The sequence below is a fragment of the Lithobates pipiens genome, unplaced genomic scaffold (assembly GCF_037356315.1).
Source record: "Lithobates pipiens isolate NorthernLeopardFrog02 unplaced genomic scaffold, aLitPip1_a1.2 Scaffold_3, whole genome shotgun sequence".
Classification (NCBI taxonomy): domain Eukaryota; kingdom Metazoa; phylum Chordata; class Amphibia; order Anura; family Ranidae; genus Lithobates; species Lithobates pipiens.
Window position 1 is genome coordinate 173744827 of NW_027507790.1, and position 15875 is coordinate 173760701.

At 40.3% G+C, this 15875-nt stretch overlaps 1 protein-coding gene across 5 annotated transcripts in view; it reads left to right on the plus strand.

Moving 5' to 3' along the window:
- Positions 1-15875, plus strand: part of ARHGEF28 (Rho guanine nucleotide exchange factor 28) — a 367072-nt gene that overhangs the window by 291999 nt on the left and 59198 nt on the right. For all 5 annotated transcript variants that reach the window (XM_077462520.1, XM_077462516.1, XM_077462518.1 and 2 more), the window contains 6 exons: positions 132-258; positions 4778-4833; positions 5428-5476; positions 6607-6754; positions 10342-10463; positions 11961-12101. In XM_077462520.1, coding sequence (XP_077318646.1) covers positions 132-258; positions 4778-4833; positions 5428-5476; positions 6607-6754; positions 10342-10463; positions 11961-12101 — 643 coding nt within the window. The remainder of the gene's footprint in view (positions 1-131; positions 259-4777; positions 4834-5427; positions 5477-6606; positions 6755-10341; positions 10464-11960; positions 12102-15875) is intronic.

Genomic DNA, 15875 nt, shown 5'->3' on the forward strand with positions numbered 1-15875 from the left:
ACAAACGCCTGAAATTACATCCAGAAATTCTGATGCTCAAACATAAGTACCGTGTGTAAGAGGCCTAATTGTGCTGTTTTGCTGTGGCTAACTGTTGCTTTCTTGTCTTTCATATGTCAATTCTCTTGAAGACCAAAACAAAGGATACAAAAGAGAAGGTGAATCGCCACCAGTTTGTACTGGGTACATTCTCTGGTGTAGTTCCATGTTTGGTATGTGAGAAAGCCCTTCTGGGGAAAGAGTCATTTCAATGTTCCAGTAAGTACCAGTGCACAAGATATCATACATTTAACGTTAGGGCTTAAAGGATCAGCAAACTCAAAGTAATATTCACTTATACAGTTGTGTGAAAAAGTATTTGCCCCCTTCCTGATTTTAATAATACACAAAGATAACCCGAGTAAATCCAAGATGACGTTTTTAATTAATTAAGGGAAAAAAGCTGTTCAAACCTGCCTGGCTTTATGTGAAAAGTAATTGCCCCTTCCCATGCTGAATCATGAATGAACTGTGATTAACCAAATTTTTTTTGAAAAGCTGAGTTAAATTTCACTTGCCACATGTTGAATCAAGAAATCACATAAATAGAAGCTGTCTGACAAAGTGAAGCACGCTAACAGATCACAAAAAGCCACACATCATGCCACAATCTAAAAAAAATTCAAGAACAGATTAGAAACAAAGTAATGCACATGTATTGGTCTAGGAAGGGGTTCAAAACCATGTCTAAGGCTTCTGAACTCCAGTGAACCTTGGGGAGGGCCATTAACCAAAAATGGACATAACTTGGAACAGTGGTGAACCTTTCCAGGAGTGGCCGGCCTACAGAATGTAACTAAACAAAATTCAGGAATACTAAAAATACACTTGATCCCAGCGCTCTATGGAGTATTCTTTTAAAAAATTACCATGAAGAGATTACTCCTCACACACCTACAGCAGCTGCTAGCCATGGGGAATTGCACAAAGGTGGATATGGTGACGGTGCAGGACTGTTAATCCTTGTTGGTGAAATTGATCTCTACGGTGGATTGCACCTCTCTGCTGACACTTCTACCGCTATCACCTTTAATTATGGACTATTGTTAGCATGTGATCAGTGTAATGCTTATAATGCAATCAGTGGTGCTTTAACACAGATCACTTATTTCGATTAGTGATACAATTGATTTTTATTTTTTTTATGACCTACAGGTGAGGTCTGAAGTGTTTTAGATTAATACATTTAGCGCTGTTAGTGTCTGATTTTAAGTGGCCTACAAAAATTACTCCAAGAGCATGACGACTCATCCAGGAGGTCATAAAAAAATCCAGAAAAACATCTAAAGAACTCCAGGCCTCACTTGCTTCAGGTAATATCAGTGTTCATGATTCAATAATAAGAAAGAGACTGGGCAAAAATGGCATCAATGGGAGAGTTCCAAGGCCAAAGCCACTGCTGACCAAAAAGAACACAAAGGCTCATCTCACATTTACCAAAAAACATCTCGATTATCCCCAAGACTTTTAGGCAAATATTCTGTGGACTGATGAGACAACAATTTAACTTTTTGGAAGGTGTGTGTCCCGTTACATCTGGCATAAAACGAATACAGCATTTCATAACAAGAACATCATACCAACAGTCAGACATGGTGGTGGTAGCGTGATGGTCTGGGGCTGCTTTGCAGCTTCAGGACCTGGACGACTTACCATAATTGATGGAACCATGAATTCTGAGCTGTGCCAGAAAATCCTAAAGGAGAATGTCCAGCCATCAGTTCATGACCTCAAGCTCAAATGCACTTGGGTTATACAGCAGGACAATGATACGAAACACAACAGCAAGTCCACCTTCAAATGGTTCATACAAAACAAAATTTAGGTTTTGGAGTGGCCTAGCCAAAGTCCGAACTTAAATCCAATTGAGATGCTGTACCATGACCTTACACAGGCCGTTCATACTGGAAAACCCTCCAATGTGGCTGAATTAAAACAATTCTGCAAAGAAGAGGCCAAAATTCCTCCACAGCAATGTGAAAGACTCATTAGCAGTTATCGCAAATGCTTGATAGCAGTTGTCTCCGCCAAGTGTGAGACAACCAATTATTAGGTTTAGCGCACAATTACTTTTTCACATAAAGCCAGGCAGGTTTGGACAGCTTTTTTCCCTTAATAAATGAAACCATCATTTAAAAACTGCATTTTGTATTTATTCGGGTTATTTTTGTGTAATGATAACATTTTGTTTGATGATCTTAGTCATTTAAGTGTGATAAATATGCAAAAAAAAAAAAATCAGAAAAGGAGCAAATACTTTTTCACACAACTGTATGTGGACACTGGATGGCTGTATCATTCAGTGGCATCTAAAGGTGTATCCATAGATGTGAGATAAGTCTCCATTCCAGACATACTGGAGGGGATTTACTAAAACTGGTGCACACAGAATCTGAGCTCAGTCGAACAAGCTGAAGTTAGAAGATGATTGGTTAATATTCACAGCTGCACCAGATTCTAAGTGCAACAGTTTTAGTAAATCCCCCCACTGTATACTTCAGTGAGTGCCATGTTGATATGTTTTTTTGTGGGCTTGTGGTCAGTTATGTGATATGTATCATAATCGATCTATTTTCTTCTTCTTTTTGAAGCTGAGGGTAGTGCCAGGACAAGGTAATCTGGAGCCCAAGGCAAACATATCAAACTGGGATCCCCCCCCCCATCAAATGCATAAGCATTGTATTCCAGCAAAATACCCCCTCCCCCAAAAAATCTAATTGAGCACTTATTTGCATGCTTACCCCCCAAGCATAAATCCCAGTACAAATCTACCCTCTGCCGAAATCCCTGCTACTAGCACAAATCTTTGCCTCCCCTCTCCTCCAAGCTCATATCCTCTCTGCCTCTAAATCTACCCCTACCCCCAAAAAAAGAAAAGATCAGCCCTTCTAGCACAAGTGTTCTAACCCTCAAATGTCCCCTTCCAAGCACAAATCCTCTTCCTTCACTCCAAATACCCTCTCCCAGCACAAATTCTCCCGCCAATTCCCCAATTCACCCTCCTAGCACAAATCCCCATTTCCTCTCCTAGTACAAATGCCCCCCCAATCACCCCTACTAGCACAACCCCCACCCCCAAAATAAATAAATAAAATTCATTTCGTAGCACAATCCCACCCCCCACCCACTACCATATAACCTCTTCTAGCACAAACTCCTGAAATACCCCCCCCCCCCCGACACAGATCCTTCCAAATCACCATTTATACCAACCCCATAATTTCCCCACATAGAACAATTCTTATCCCCTGCCACCCTCCACATTCACCCTCCCAACACAAATCCCCCACACTCCAAATTCCTTGCGGTGCTCCTCCCCCACCTCACATAATACCACTGTGCCCAGGGCAGTCAGTCCTGGCTGAGGGTTGTCGTGAGTGATGGATGCAGTGAGTGCAGGGTGCCGTGCTCAGGGGCCAAAGCACCCTGCACTCAGTTTTTCTTCAGTCTTTGGGTTGAGTGATACTGGCAGCCATTCAACTTGGAAGACTGAGGACATCTTGGGGTGCTAAAGATTTACTGCAGGGGACATCTCTGGAGCAAATGTAAGTATTGCAGTCAGAGCTCTATATTTTTTTTAATTAATTTTTTTACCTCCAGGGAGACATTTAAAAAAAAAAAATACTCGAGGTTGGGCTTTACATGTCAGTCCAAAGACTGGTTGACATATTTGCTCTCTGAGCAAACTTTGATAATGTTGGCGCTACAGTATATAAATCCTGTATAATTATAAAAATAATAATAACAACGATGATGATTCACAGAGGAATAATGAATATGGAACAATTGTTTTGTGTCAAAATCAGCATTGTTTAGAGCAGTGGTTCTCAACCTCAGTTCTCAAATACCCCCAACGGGCTGTGTTTTGGGAAGTTGGACCATGCTTTGGGAACTTCCCTTAGATAAAATAGCTCTTATCAATACCATGTCATTGATATTGATTTAAAGCAGCTGTGCAAAGTAAAGGAAAACCTGAAAACATGGCCCGTTGGGGGTACTTGAGGACTGAGGTTGAGAACCACTGGTTTAGAGCTCCCCACTAGCTGCATATTTTCTTTTTTTTTTTTACTTTCCTGATTGCATTGTTTTTTTCACTTGTTTTATTTACTTGTGATAACCAATTTAAGACTAGTTTACTCTTAAATGGTTCTGTACCATTAAATATTTAACCAGTATTACAGTCCCAAGGTAAAATGCATCCTTGCCACACACCTCGTGTAAATAGAATGAACAGTAACCAAGGCCACCTGTGTGTATACAAGTGGTACTTTACATTCAACCAGACAGAGGGGACAGTCTGATCCTTGTGACAAGCTATTCACAAGCTTTCCAGCTACACCTGTGTTTGTGTAGTTGATAAAACCAATGATTGCTTGTTTTTCTCATGGTCACCTAATTGTAACCACAGCCTCCGAAAATTGGCTTTAAACCTTACACATTTAATTTGGTAAACTAAATATATTGCGGTTACTGATGTTAAAACACACAGCCTCATTTAGGGTATTTTTACTGATGGTTCATGGTCTGTGTGCATTTGACGAGTGATGTTTGTTGAACCCAATGTGCCCATGTCACTAGGTGTTCCATAGCTGTGCACAATGGGGGCCTGCTAAAGTAAATGATGTGTGGATAGTGACTGCTGGTCAAAACACAACTGCATATTTCCTTCATTGGCTTCCAACTGTAGGCATTTTAGTCCTGTTTATTCTCGTTTAATAGGAATTTCCCTTCTTTTCAGATTGTAATGTGAATGTGCACAAGGCATGCAAGGATTCTGCTCCAGCATGTACAAAGGTGATATAAATTAATTATTTGGATGTTTCCTTTACATCTCAATATGTTGGTGTGAACCCACGTAGAAGGAAAATCTGAAAGCTGTCATTGCTCCTGACTGTCACCTAAGTTTTAGCTCCACATCTTGGTAAATCACTGACCTGAAACCAGCATGCAGTATGGAAGTACTTTTTTTTTTTCAGATTTCACAGGCTATATGCTTGTTCCAGGTTACTGATGCCACTGTCCCATAGCATATATTGCTACATCCGGCTCAGGAGACGCATTCCATTTGTGCCAAGCCTTCAAAAGGCTCCATGGGGGTGGGTGGCATGATGTGGCACCTTTTCATCTCTGGCTCATGACTTATATTTCATCCTGACAACACAAAGCACAAAAAACAATTGGGTTTGCACATGTAAATATTTGTAGATCACAAATTCCTCGTGCAGTTTTTATTAGGACATTTATAAAAAAAAATTGCCATTTGTAATGTATCAGCCATTAGATTAAACAAATTATATGATATGGTATCAACACTGCTCTTCCCTTTATTAGGCCACCAGCCAAATGAATGCACCATTTATTTATTTTTTCTTTCTTTCCTTCTAACAGAAATTTCAGGACCGGTACAATACAAAATACAAACCAGCAGTCATTTCAAGTAGGTACATTTCTACCTTTTATCATTCATTCTTGTTTTTGTTCCTTTGATTGGTTCAGAGTCATACTGCAGTCTGTTGAGCAAGGGAAATACCCCATTGTGTTGCTATATAGTAGGGTCAGAATTATGTGCACGGTTTTTCTGAAAAAGTCAAACTTTTCTATAAAGGGGTTGTAAAGACAATTAAAAAAAACAAAAAAACAAACATGTTATACTTACCTCCACTGTGCAGCTCATTTTGCACAGAGTGGCCCCAAACCTGGTCTTCTGGGGTCCCTTGGCGTCACTCTCAGCTCCTCCCCGCAAGAACTAACCACCTCCATGTGAGCTCTCTCGCATGGTGGTTAGTTCTTGTGGGCGCGCTTCCGTGATACGGCCATCAGCTATAGCCGCTCACTGTATCACTCAGCCTCGCTCCCCGGTGCACCACATCATTGGATGTGATTGACAGCAGCGCGAGCCAATGGCTGCGCTGCTTTCAATCCATCCACTCTACCCAATCAATGGCCAGGCTGGGCGGCGAAGAGAACAACGGGGGCGAGTGCAGCAGGTGAACAGGCTCAGGTAAGTGAAATGGGGGGCTGAGGGGGCCGATATTGTCGGATGTTTTTTCACCTTAATGCACAGGATGCATTAAGGTGAACCTTTACAACCCCTTTAATGTTGAACTCCAGGTATGGTCTTAATTAAATGCTTCATTGGTCCAGCTTGGACCAATGTACTGTAAGTATGTACAGTATATCTCATAACTGAGGGTCCGCTATGTAAGAGAGGAGGTAGAGAAGAGAGTAGTCCAAGGATCAGGATCTTGTTAGCAGGAGGGTGACGTCACCCTCTGTACAACTGAAGTCAAGGAAAGGTGAGTTTATTATCTAACTATTTTACCACCACTGGTACTTTTTATGCAGAGTTTTAGGGAGAGAGCAGGGGCACCTTCAGTAAGCGGACCTTGCCCCTAAGATCGAAGGTCCTCTTTAATGTTCATAAAACTTTATCGAAATACAAAATTAGATTGATGTACAAGCCATATCCCAGCATGCATTTTCAGAGAATACAAATATACAAATACAGTCTCGACTTTTACAAGTGTAGTGTTATTTATTATATTATTGTTTCTGCACTGTTATCAGATTCCTCATTCAAGGACATTCCTCAGCCTGTTCCTTCAGCAATGCCTCCAGCGACTTCTGTGTCTGTTGGCTTTTCCTCTGGAAAGAAAGATACTGCACAGTCATCCCATCCCTTGTCCAGGAGTGTGCCTGTGCCGACCATGGACAGGTCTGTGACATTGATATATTAAAATTATTACACACTGGTAAAAATGATAATGAACTGAGCAAATTAAAAATTGCAGGAAATTAAAAAGAAACAAAATTAAAAAGACAAACAGGGAATCTGATTCTGTGAGCCACATATCATGTATTTCCTTTTATTTTTTATACACTAGTAAAAGTGTGGCCATTCCAGAGCGGGCGATGTTGGGGATATTACAAAAAATGCTAAATAAATGGCCTATTGGGGAAAAACAGTCAGAAAAGTGCGCAGGATGCGGCAGTGGGTAGTTTATACAGGGAAGGTGCAGGGGGTTGACAATGGGGGGTATTTGCAGGTGGCGAGTGCGAACAGTATAAGAGGGCAGTATAGGAACAGGAGGAGTAACGTGAAAGAGAATTTTCCAATGGCAAAGAGAAAGTAGACCTTAAACATTATATTATATATGATTGGATAAGGTTTTTTTTCCCTCATTTTGGTCCGCTTCATAATTACTTGTCGACTAATCTTAGATTGTTTCCATATCTTGCACTGTTGAGGGGCAAAAAGCTCTTGGACCATGTATTTGTACAAATCTGTGGTTCAGATTTTACAGTTGGCCAATGAGGTAAAAAAAGGAAAGTGTAGCACCACCCACTATGCTGTAATGACGAATAAACATATTTTAATGTGTTACAAGTGATGGTGTGTTAATACCCTCAGCGAAATTCAGTAAAGCACTTACTACACTTTTCAGGTAGTTCTTTTCTTTAGATCTACCTGTGCTTAGTTTAGGAAGCCATTTGCTCCACTTTTGGTAACATTATCAACTCTGGTAACATATTCAGTTAGTTATAACTACCGCTGGTTTAAGAATGTGTAGCTATGGCAGTGACAGATTCCTATAATTAACCACTTTCAGACCGGACCATTTTGCTGGCTTAAGACCAGACCACTTTTTACTATTCGGAACTGCGTCGCTTTAACTGACAATTGTGTGGTCGTGCAACGTGGCTCCCAAACAAAATTTACGTCCTTTTTTTCCCACAAATAGAGATTTCTTTTGGTGGTATTTGATCACCCCTGCGGTTTTTATTTTTTGCGCTATAAACAAAAATAGAGCAACAATTTTGAAAAAAACACATTATTTTTTACTTTTTGTTATAATAAATATCCCACAAAAATATATAAAAAACATTTTTTTTCCCTCAGTTTAGGCTGATACGTAGTCTTCTATGTATTTTTGGTGAAAAAAAATCACAATAAGTGATTATTTATTGGTTTGCGCAAAAGTTATAGCGTTTACAAAATAGGGGATAGTTTTCTGGCATTTTTATTAATCTTTTTTTTTTTTTTACTAGTAATGGCGGCGATCAGCGATTTTTATTGTGACTGCGACATTATGGCGGACACATCGGACATTTTTGACACATTTTTTGGGACCATTGTCATTTATACAGCAATCGGTGCTATACAAATGCACTGATTCCTGTGTAAATGACACTGGCAGTGAAGGGGTTAACCAGGGGGTGGCAGTGTAGGGGGTTAAGTGTTGCTAGGGGCATGTTACTAACTGTGGGGGCTGGGCTTTGTGTCAGTGAACACTGATCTCTGTTCCAATCACATGGAGCAGAGATCAGCGTCACTTGTTGCTAGGCAGAACGGGGAGATGCTGTTTAAAACAGCATCTCCCCGTTCAGCCTCCCCGTGAGACGATCGCGGGTATCCCCGCGGCGCTAGAGTCCACGGGACCCGCGACCGGACTCACGGGGGTCCTGACCAGCACACGAGCACGCCACCAGCGGCGCGCATGTGATGGCAGGGCGACATATAGAAATGGACGTACCTGTACGCCAATATGCCTGCCCGTGCCGTTCTGCCGACGTACATCGTCGTGCGCCGGTTGGGAACATGTTAATGGAATTTCTCAGATTAGGAAACTGGCAGTAGTGAAGACCAACTCTGAGCTGGCAACAGAGGTACTCTAGTACTCACAGTGGGACATGTCTGGGCTGGGAAGCCATCATGTATGCGATAGCTTTCTGTAGAGACTAGACCTGAACCTTGTACCTCTTCTACAACTTATATTCTCCAGAGAATTTGCATTTTGTAGAGCAGAGTAGGGACTGGCCAGAGAGGTATTACTTTGATTCAGCTGGCCAGCTTAAACAGGTTTTGAAATGCATGTAAAAATCCCTGTTTTTTTTGCAAAGTTTGCTAGAAATAGTGTATGGCAGTATGTAGGAGGTTTATCCAGAATTTATAGTTTGCAGCCCTATTCAGCTAAATAAAAAAAGGGGGCTAGGGATAGTGGTGATGTCATTACCCAAATATTACAATGCCCATATTTTGGAAATTGTGTTACTTGTTATATTTTCCAAACTGGGCACGGACCTCTGGAAACTAATTTTTTTCCTCTGCCCACACCATACCAATCTGCAACACTGACTGATAGTCAGTCCCGTGTGATCTACACCCATTCTTCTCAACCTGATAGAGAGCTATTCTCTCAGTTTCCACCAGGCTCTGCTCACCCCTTGAATAAAACGACTTAGTTTGTGACTAAGAGAGCTGGGCTATAAGCATAACAGTCAGACAAGGCATGGTTTGGACATGTTTTTATTGCCCCTGTCTGCTTATCTTCAAAGGAACATGGTGGCCACTCGGCACACATTGCTGTGGTTGCAATGCAAAGCAATGTTTAACTTCTACAGATTTTGGCAAGCAGTATCATTTGCCAAATTCGCCCATTGAAGTAAAAGGGGTTTGCGACGCAACCTTGTGGTATTAGGTAAGAGGAGAACCAGCCAAGAGCACAGTCATAAAAGCCAAGAGAATTTAGTTTTTTTAAACAGGAGGTGGTCAACTGTATCAAAGGCAGCAGAGAGGGCTAAGAGTAAAGTCCTGTATACATAAGAAAATCGTCTGAAAATTTCCATTTGAGGCATGGTGGGTCAATTTTCTGATCGTTAGTATGGTACTTTCGACAGCGGATTCTGACTGTTCGGACAACAAAAATCGAAAGGTGCAAGCTAGAAAATTTTTATTGTACGTGAACACAAACTACAGTTTTTGTCCAAAAAAAATGGCAAAAAAAAATAGACGGTCATTTGTCCGATATTCTAATTGTGTGTATGAGGCTTAAGAGAACGAAGTAGTGACCATTATTTTTTTGCAGATAGTAAGCCATTAGTGAGTTTTAGGAGAGCCGTTTCTGTGAAGTTTTGCAGCGAAAATCCAGACTGAGTCAAGAAGGTATCACTGAAGTGGTAGCTCAAGTTGTAGACCAGATGTTGTAGTAGTTAAACTTACCTGACCTAGTTTTGACTAATTCAACACACCAAAACATATGTATATTCACAAATATGTGTTGTGGCGAGAATAAGATGACTTTAGGATTGTATTTTGATTTAAAAAAGGACCTTTTAATTCTTTTATAAAACTTCAAACACAAATCATAGTGCTGAAGCCCATGTCATGATCAGACTCAATTGTATATAATACACTTTTTTCCACAGTAATGTTTCTATTGGAAATTGTAGTAACATTTTACATTGTAGTCATCACAGGGATTTAAGAGAGCAAATCTAACCATGTTCTTTATCAATTTGTAGGCGATTGGATCAGTCATTGGAATCTGATGGTGATACAAGTGGCTCTAGATCCAGGTCTCAGTCAGATGAACTGTTACAAAACGTGGGGACCCCTCCATCGATGGATGCTTTTCCTATTGAAGGTTGAATTACAATTATTCTTAACATGTATTTTTTATTGGTTTGTTTTCTTTTTTTTTTTTTTATATAATTCACCAAAGCTGTTTTTTTGGAACCTGCTCAAATCTAAAATTGAAATTTAAGCTGGATACACACTATACAATTTTCTTTAGATTTACGAAAACCATATAATATGAGGTCAAACCTAAACACCTTCAATGTGTATGCAATCAGGCAGGCCCTAGCACTATATAGTTAAAGGTAAATCTAAAGGAAATTGAACAACAAAAGTTGTATAGTGTGTATCCAGCTTTAGTCAAAATATACTCACAAAAACATAGAAGTTGAGTGCAATTAAAATTTACTTCAGTAAAGTGCAGTACAGAGGACGTTTTCCAGTCTTTTAAAGTCTACAAAGACAATAACTCTCTCTCTACCTTGTTCCTGCCATGGCTAACGCTAGCCATAGATTATACAATATTTTTCAATTCCCTTTAGATTTATCTTCAACTATGTAGTGCAAGGGCCTGCCTGATTACATACAAATTGAAACTATTTAGGTTTGACTCATATTATATAGTTTTCATAAATCTGAAGCAAAATTGTACAAGAAAATTGTATAATTTATGGCCAGTCTAACACTGACTAGGAATGGACCAATTGGCACTGAACAGGAAGGCCGAAACAAAGGAATATGCCAAGTGCAGAGGTAAACAACAGACAGAAAACACATCATAGATGGCAAAGACCATCTTTCACTGTTAACTTTCACTTATTAAACAGTATGTCATGGAGTTCATTGAGGTATTTGTAATAAAGTGGTTGAAATAGTAAAAGTTTTTTTACCTTTGCATGAATATTAAAAAAAAACATTCTATGTCAGCTGCCCCCCAGCCCCACTTAAATCGGCAGCAGCGTTGCCCTTCTCTCCCCTCTCTCACAGGAGGCTTGGCAGCAGCAAGGTCCATTTGCTCCTGTTGATGTCTATCAAATCCTGTGAGCAGAGGGTGGGACTGAACTGCACTATGTGTGTCAATAGACGCACACAGTGCAGCTCAGGATTGAGCCGACACAAGTGCCTCCATAGCATGTGGCTTGCTATGTGGACACTTGGATGGTGGGAAGAGCCAAGAGTGCTGACGGGGGGACCCAAGACAAGGAGAATCAAGACTGCTCTGTGCACCATTGCACAGAGCAGGTAAGTATGACATATTTATTAATAATAATAATTTTATATATATATATATATATATATATATATATAATATAATGGGTTTTTTTTGTTTGTTTTTTAAACTAAGCCTTTACAATCACTTTAACCTCTTCCTCCAGAGTAGAGTTTACATGATCACACAAGCATGCTTGGGTTCATTTAGCCAAAATCACTTAACCTAACTATAATAGTTTGAGTGACAGACAAACCAGGCAGCAAGTAAAAGTAACACAGCTGTGAAATGACTGCAGAGACCCGGATGACTCGTATAAAATGGGTGACTGTATGTCCTTATTATTTTGCCAAGATGTTGTGGATGCGGCCCTATGGAGTGACTTCAGCAGCGACGCTCTAGAGTTTGAAGCAGAGTCATGGAGTTTAGTTGTGGATTCCTCCTTCTGCAATAAACAGGATAAAGATGTGATTAAAAGGCAAGATGTTATCTACGGTGAGTAGTTTTGTAGAATCACAGACTTGTTATAGTTTATGTGATGTCACACAGGCCTTGTGCTTTTATACAAGTGTAGCTGTTATGTTTAGTTTTACTTCTATTCCACCCTATTGTGGATCCTGGCTGATCTCTCCTTCCTCTGCATGAGACACTTTTGACTTTTTCCAGACACAAGGCAGTCATTCCCCTCTAGCACACAGCAGGTGATGAACAGTCTTAGATATGCATATTTCTCAGGCTGTGTAAGGAGGGGTGTGTCCTTTCCCTCCACTCAGGTCTCAGAATACACTGAGCTCTCTGCTGTGTAGTGTGTGATATCGACACACTACCCCCTGCCTCCTGGAAACTTAGAAATACCATCTGAAATGTGTACTTTGTAAAACTGTGGAGGGGAGGGGGCTGCAGATAAACAGGTACAGCGTATGTCAGAGGATGTAATTCATCACATTCACTGTGTATGCCAGTCACTTCTGTGGGCTAATGTAAGGGTTTATTATCACTTTAAGAAGAGAGTGTGAGGAGGCATAATTTTCCTGGATGATGGTCAAAGAGGGCTCATAATCCTACTTCTGTACATTTTGAATGAAGCAAATAAAGAAATAATTGGTTGGAGTGGGTGGTTTCTAAGCAAAGGGATGGATTGTGTTAAGCACAACCAGGTCTTTTGTGGCCCTGCAGAAATTATTTTTTTATTTGTTGCCTTCGGTCAGCTTTAGCAGGTGTCTCATCCAACTGCAATTGCTAGATGGTTAATACATGACAAGTTTTATATTTCGTTTAATAATTATGAATTTGACCCTTTAAGCGGTTCCTGTGCTAGATCGGTTAAGGAAATCCATTTTTCCAAACTCTCCAGGGTTGGTTCCTGTTTATGTTCTTCAAAGAGTCATTTTCAGAGTCTATTCGGCAGTGTTTACAGTTCTTTGTCAAATGATTTCTTTCCATTGGTGGAATGTAAACAGAAGATTGCAGAGTTTCTATGCTTTTACCTTCAGATAATCGTCTGGAGACCAAAACAGGAAATCCTGAGTCCTGATAGAAGAGGTTCTGTGCAGGTCAAGCACAGTCCAGTGCCAGCGGCATTTCTGCTATGTCCCCAGTCCATCTGAAGGCCGTTTTTTTAGGATTTGCACAGCTTGATTGCACAGATCAAGTTATTCATTTACCAAAAATGTATCACTTCGGGCTGTCAAACATGTCCCAAGTTACAAGCGATGCACCCAGATAAGATATGGCTTACAACTATCATGCCATGTAGGGCCTCCAAATGGGGAAAGAATCAAGAAGTTGTTAAAGGCAAACTGTATTGGACCTTGGTCTATTTTACTTTAATTTTTAGATGTCAAATTGAAGTTTTTTATGTGTTTTTTTTTTTACTATGGTGTTTGTATACAATCCATGAAAATACAATCAACATTTAATACATAAAAAAGGATTTCCAGAGCACTATGTGTTATCTATAAAGGCAATATCACAATAGCAGCTTGCCTCAAGGTTAGCTTTCTTTGGTTGAAAGGCCAGATGAAGTTGTCCAGTAAAGGTTGAATCACTCTCAATAGCTGGAGCTATTAAGCTCTGTAACCATTTCAGCTCCAGCGATGTACCTGTATGTCGCTGGCATTTCAGTAGTTATACTGAGATGATGCCCACAGCTGAAGGCAGCACCCCAGTATAACTTTTTAGAGCCAGCAGTCGGCTCTCTTCTAATAGCAATTCTAGTGGCTAACTAGCTATGTCCCCACCACCTTTTGCAGCTGTACCGGTAGTCCCGACAGACCAGCCAGTGCTTCAACAGGATGATCATAGAGCCTAGCAAAGACCAGATCAGCTTTGTTGGGCTCTATGATCTAGTAACCTGGAGAGTGAAGATGTCACATCACTTCTGGGTTGTAAAATGTTGAAATATGAATAGTAAAAGTTAGTTTGTCGTGGTTGCATGGGAGTATGCACAGTTTTAAGTCGTGACCTGTTTGGTCTCTATTTACTCGGGGGAACATCATCTTTTATATTTTACTACAAATTTGGGTTATGTCTTTTTTGTTTTGTTTTTTTGCATTAAAATTGAAAAATGGGTAAAATTGTGTTTGAAAAACCGCTGCGCAAATAACGTGACATAAAAAAATTGCAAAACCCACCATTTTATTCTCTAGGGCCTCGGCTTAAAAAAAGTTTCTAAGAAATTTTCTAGCAATAAATACTGATTCATGTAATGATGTAAACAAAAAGTGCCAGAAAAGCTGTCATAATATCAGTATAGATGAGTCACTGATCAGTCACTTGCTATTTAGATATCCACTTAGCCCAAATGAGTATTAACCCTGTTATAAAATATTCAAAATGCTGCTTCCCACAATCACACGTAATGTGCATTTGCTGCATTGTAAATGGCAACCAATCCACCTTGTTAATGGAAAAGTTCAATTCACCACAGCACAATGCAGGGAAACGCACTGATGTTACGTCTGTTGCGATTTGGTGCACTGCTAGAAATTGACCATTTTTTGTGGGTGCTTTGTGGTGTTTCCAAGTAAGTGGGCTAATGCATGGCAGTGGCTGGTGAGGCACTGGCTAGTATCAGAGCCAGATACACACATGTTACATACGCCACAAACGTTCTAGTGAGAGCAGTAATTCTATCACGAGACATCCTTAAAAAATCCCCATAGGCAACACTTTTAAATTTTTTACAGGTTACATGTTTAGAGTTACAAAGTACTGAACTTTGGTGCCATTCCACAAGAAAAAAATCGTCCCAACTTTAGGGTATTTTTTTTATTCATGAAACTTTTTATCATAAAAAACTTGTTTGAATAATTGCTGCGCAAATACTGTGCAACATAAAAAGTTGCAATGACCACCATTTTATTCCCTAGGGTGTCTGCTTAAAAATGTATATATCATGTATGGGGGTTCTGAGTAATTTTCTAGCAAAACAATGATGACTTTTACATGTAGGAGAGAAGTGTCAGACTTGGCCAGGGTGGCAAGTGGTTAATTACCATAAGTAAGTAATATACAAATTATTATATAATGTTTTTAAGGTAATTTACTGCATTTTCAAAAACTGTACTCAAGCAAGTGGCTTAACGGGCATATTACTGAAGTTTGAAGTTATAACTTCAAACCAGTAATTTCACAGTAAATAGATAAATAATAAATTATTATGTTATAACATATAGCATAATAATATATCATTTAGCTTGATTTAAAAAGTACCTTTTCAGCAGCAGCATATTCTCCCTCTTGTGAGAGAAAACCATGGGATTATGGGTAAACCTTATACCGTAAAACCCATGTTTTTTCCTTGTAGTTAAGAGGGCTGGGCTGTAAGGGGGCATGTGTATTTTAGACGCACCCCCTTCTATGACACTGCAGTGAGAGGCCTGCCTCCACTGCAGCATTTTTATTGGACAGCTTGGGCCAATGGCACTTTACCATTGGTCCAAGGTAGGGATGAGCTCAGGCGTGTTCGCATGGTCCATGTGCAGATCCCACCAGGAAGTAGGCGCAGCACTGCGCTAATCACAGGCAGTGATCGGGGCAATGTCTCACTGCCTGTGATTAGCGCAGTTCTGCGCCGACTTCCTGGTGGGCTCTGCACATGGAGCATGCGAACATGCCTGAGCTCATCCTTAGTCCAAGGCTCCAAGCTGTTCATTGAGCTCAGTGCCTCTGACAAGAAGTGAGAGGCACTGTGGGCTCATCCTCTGTCTGCTGCAAACAGCATTTGCGAGCTTGTATTTAAACTGCCTGCTCGATATGCAGCTTCTG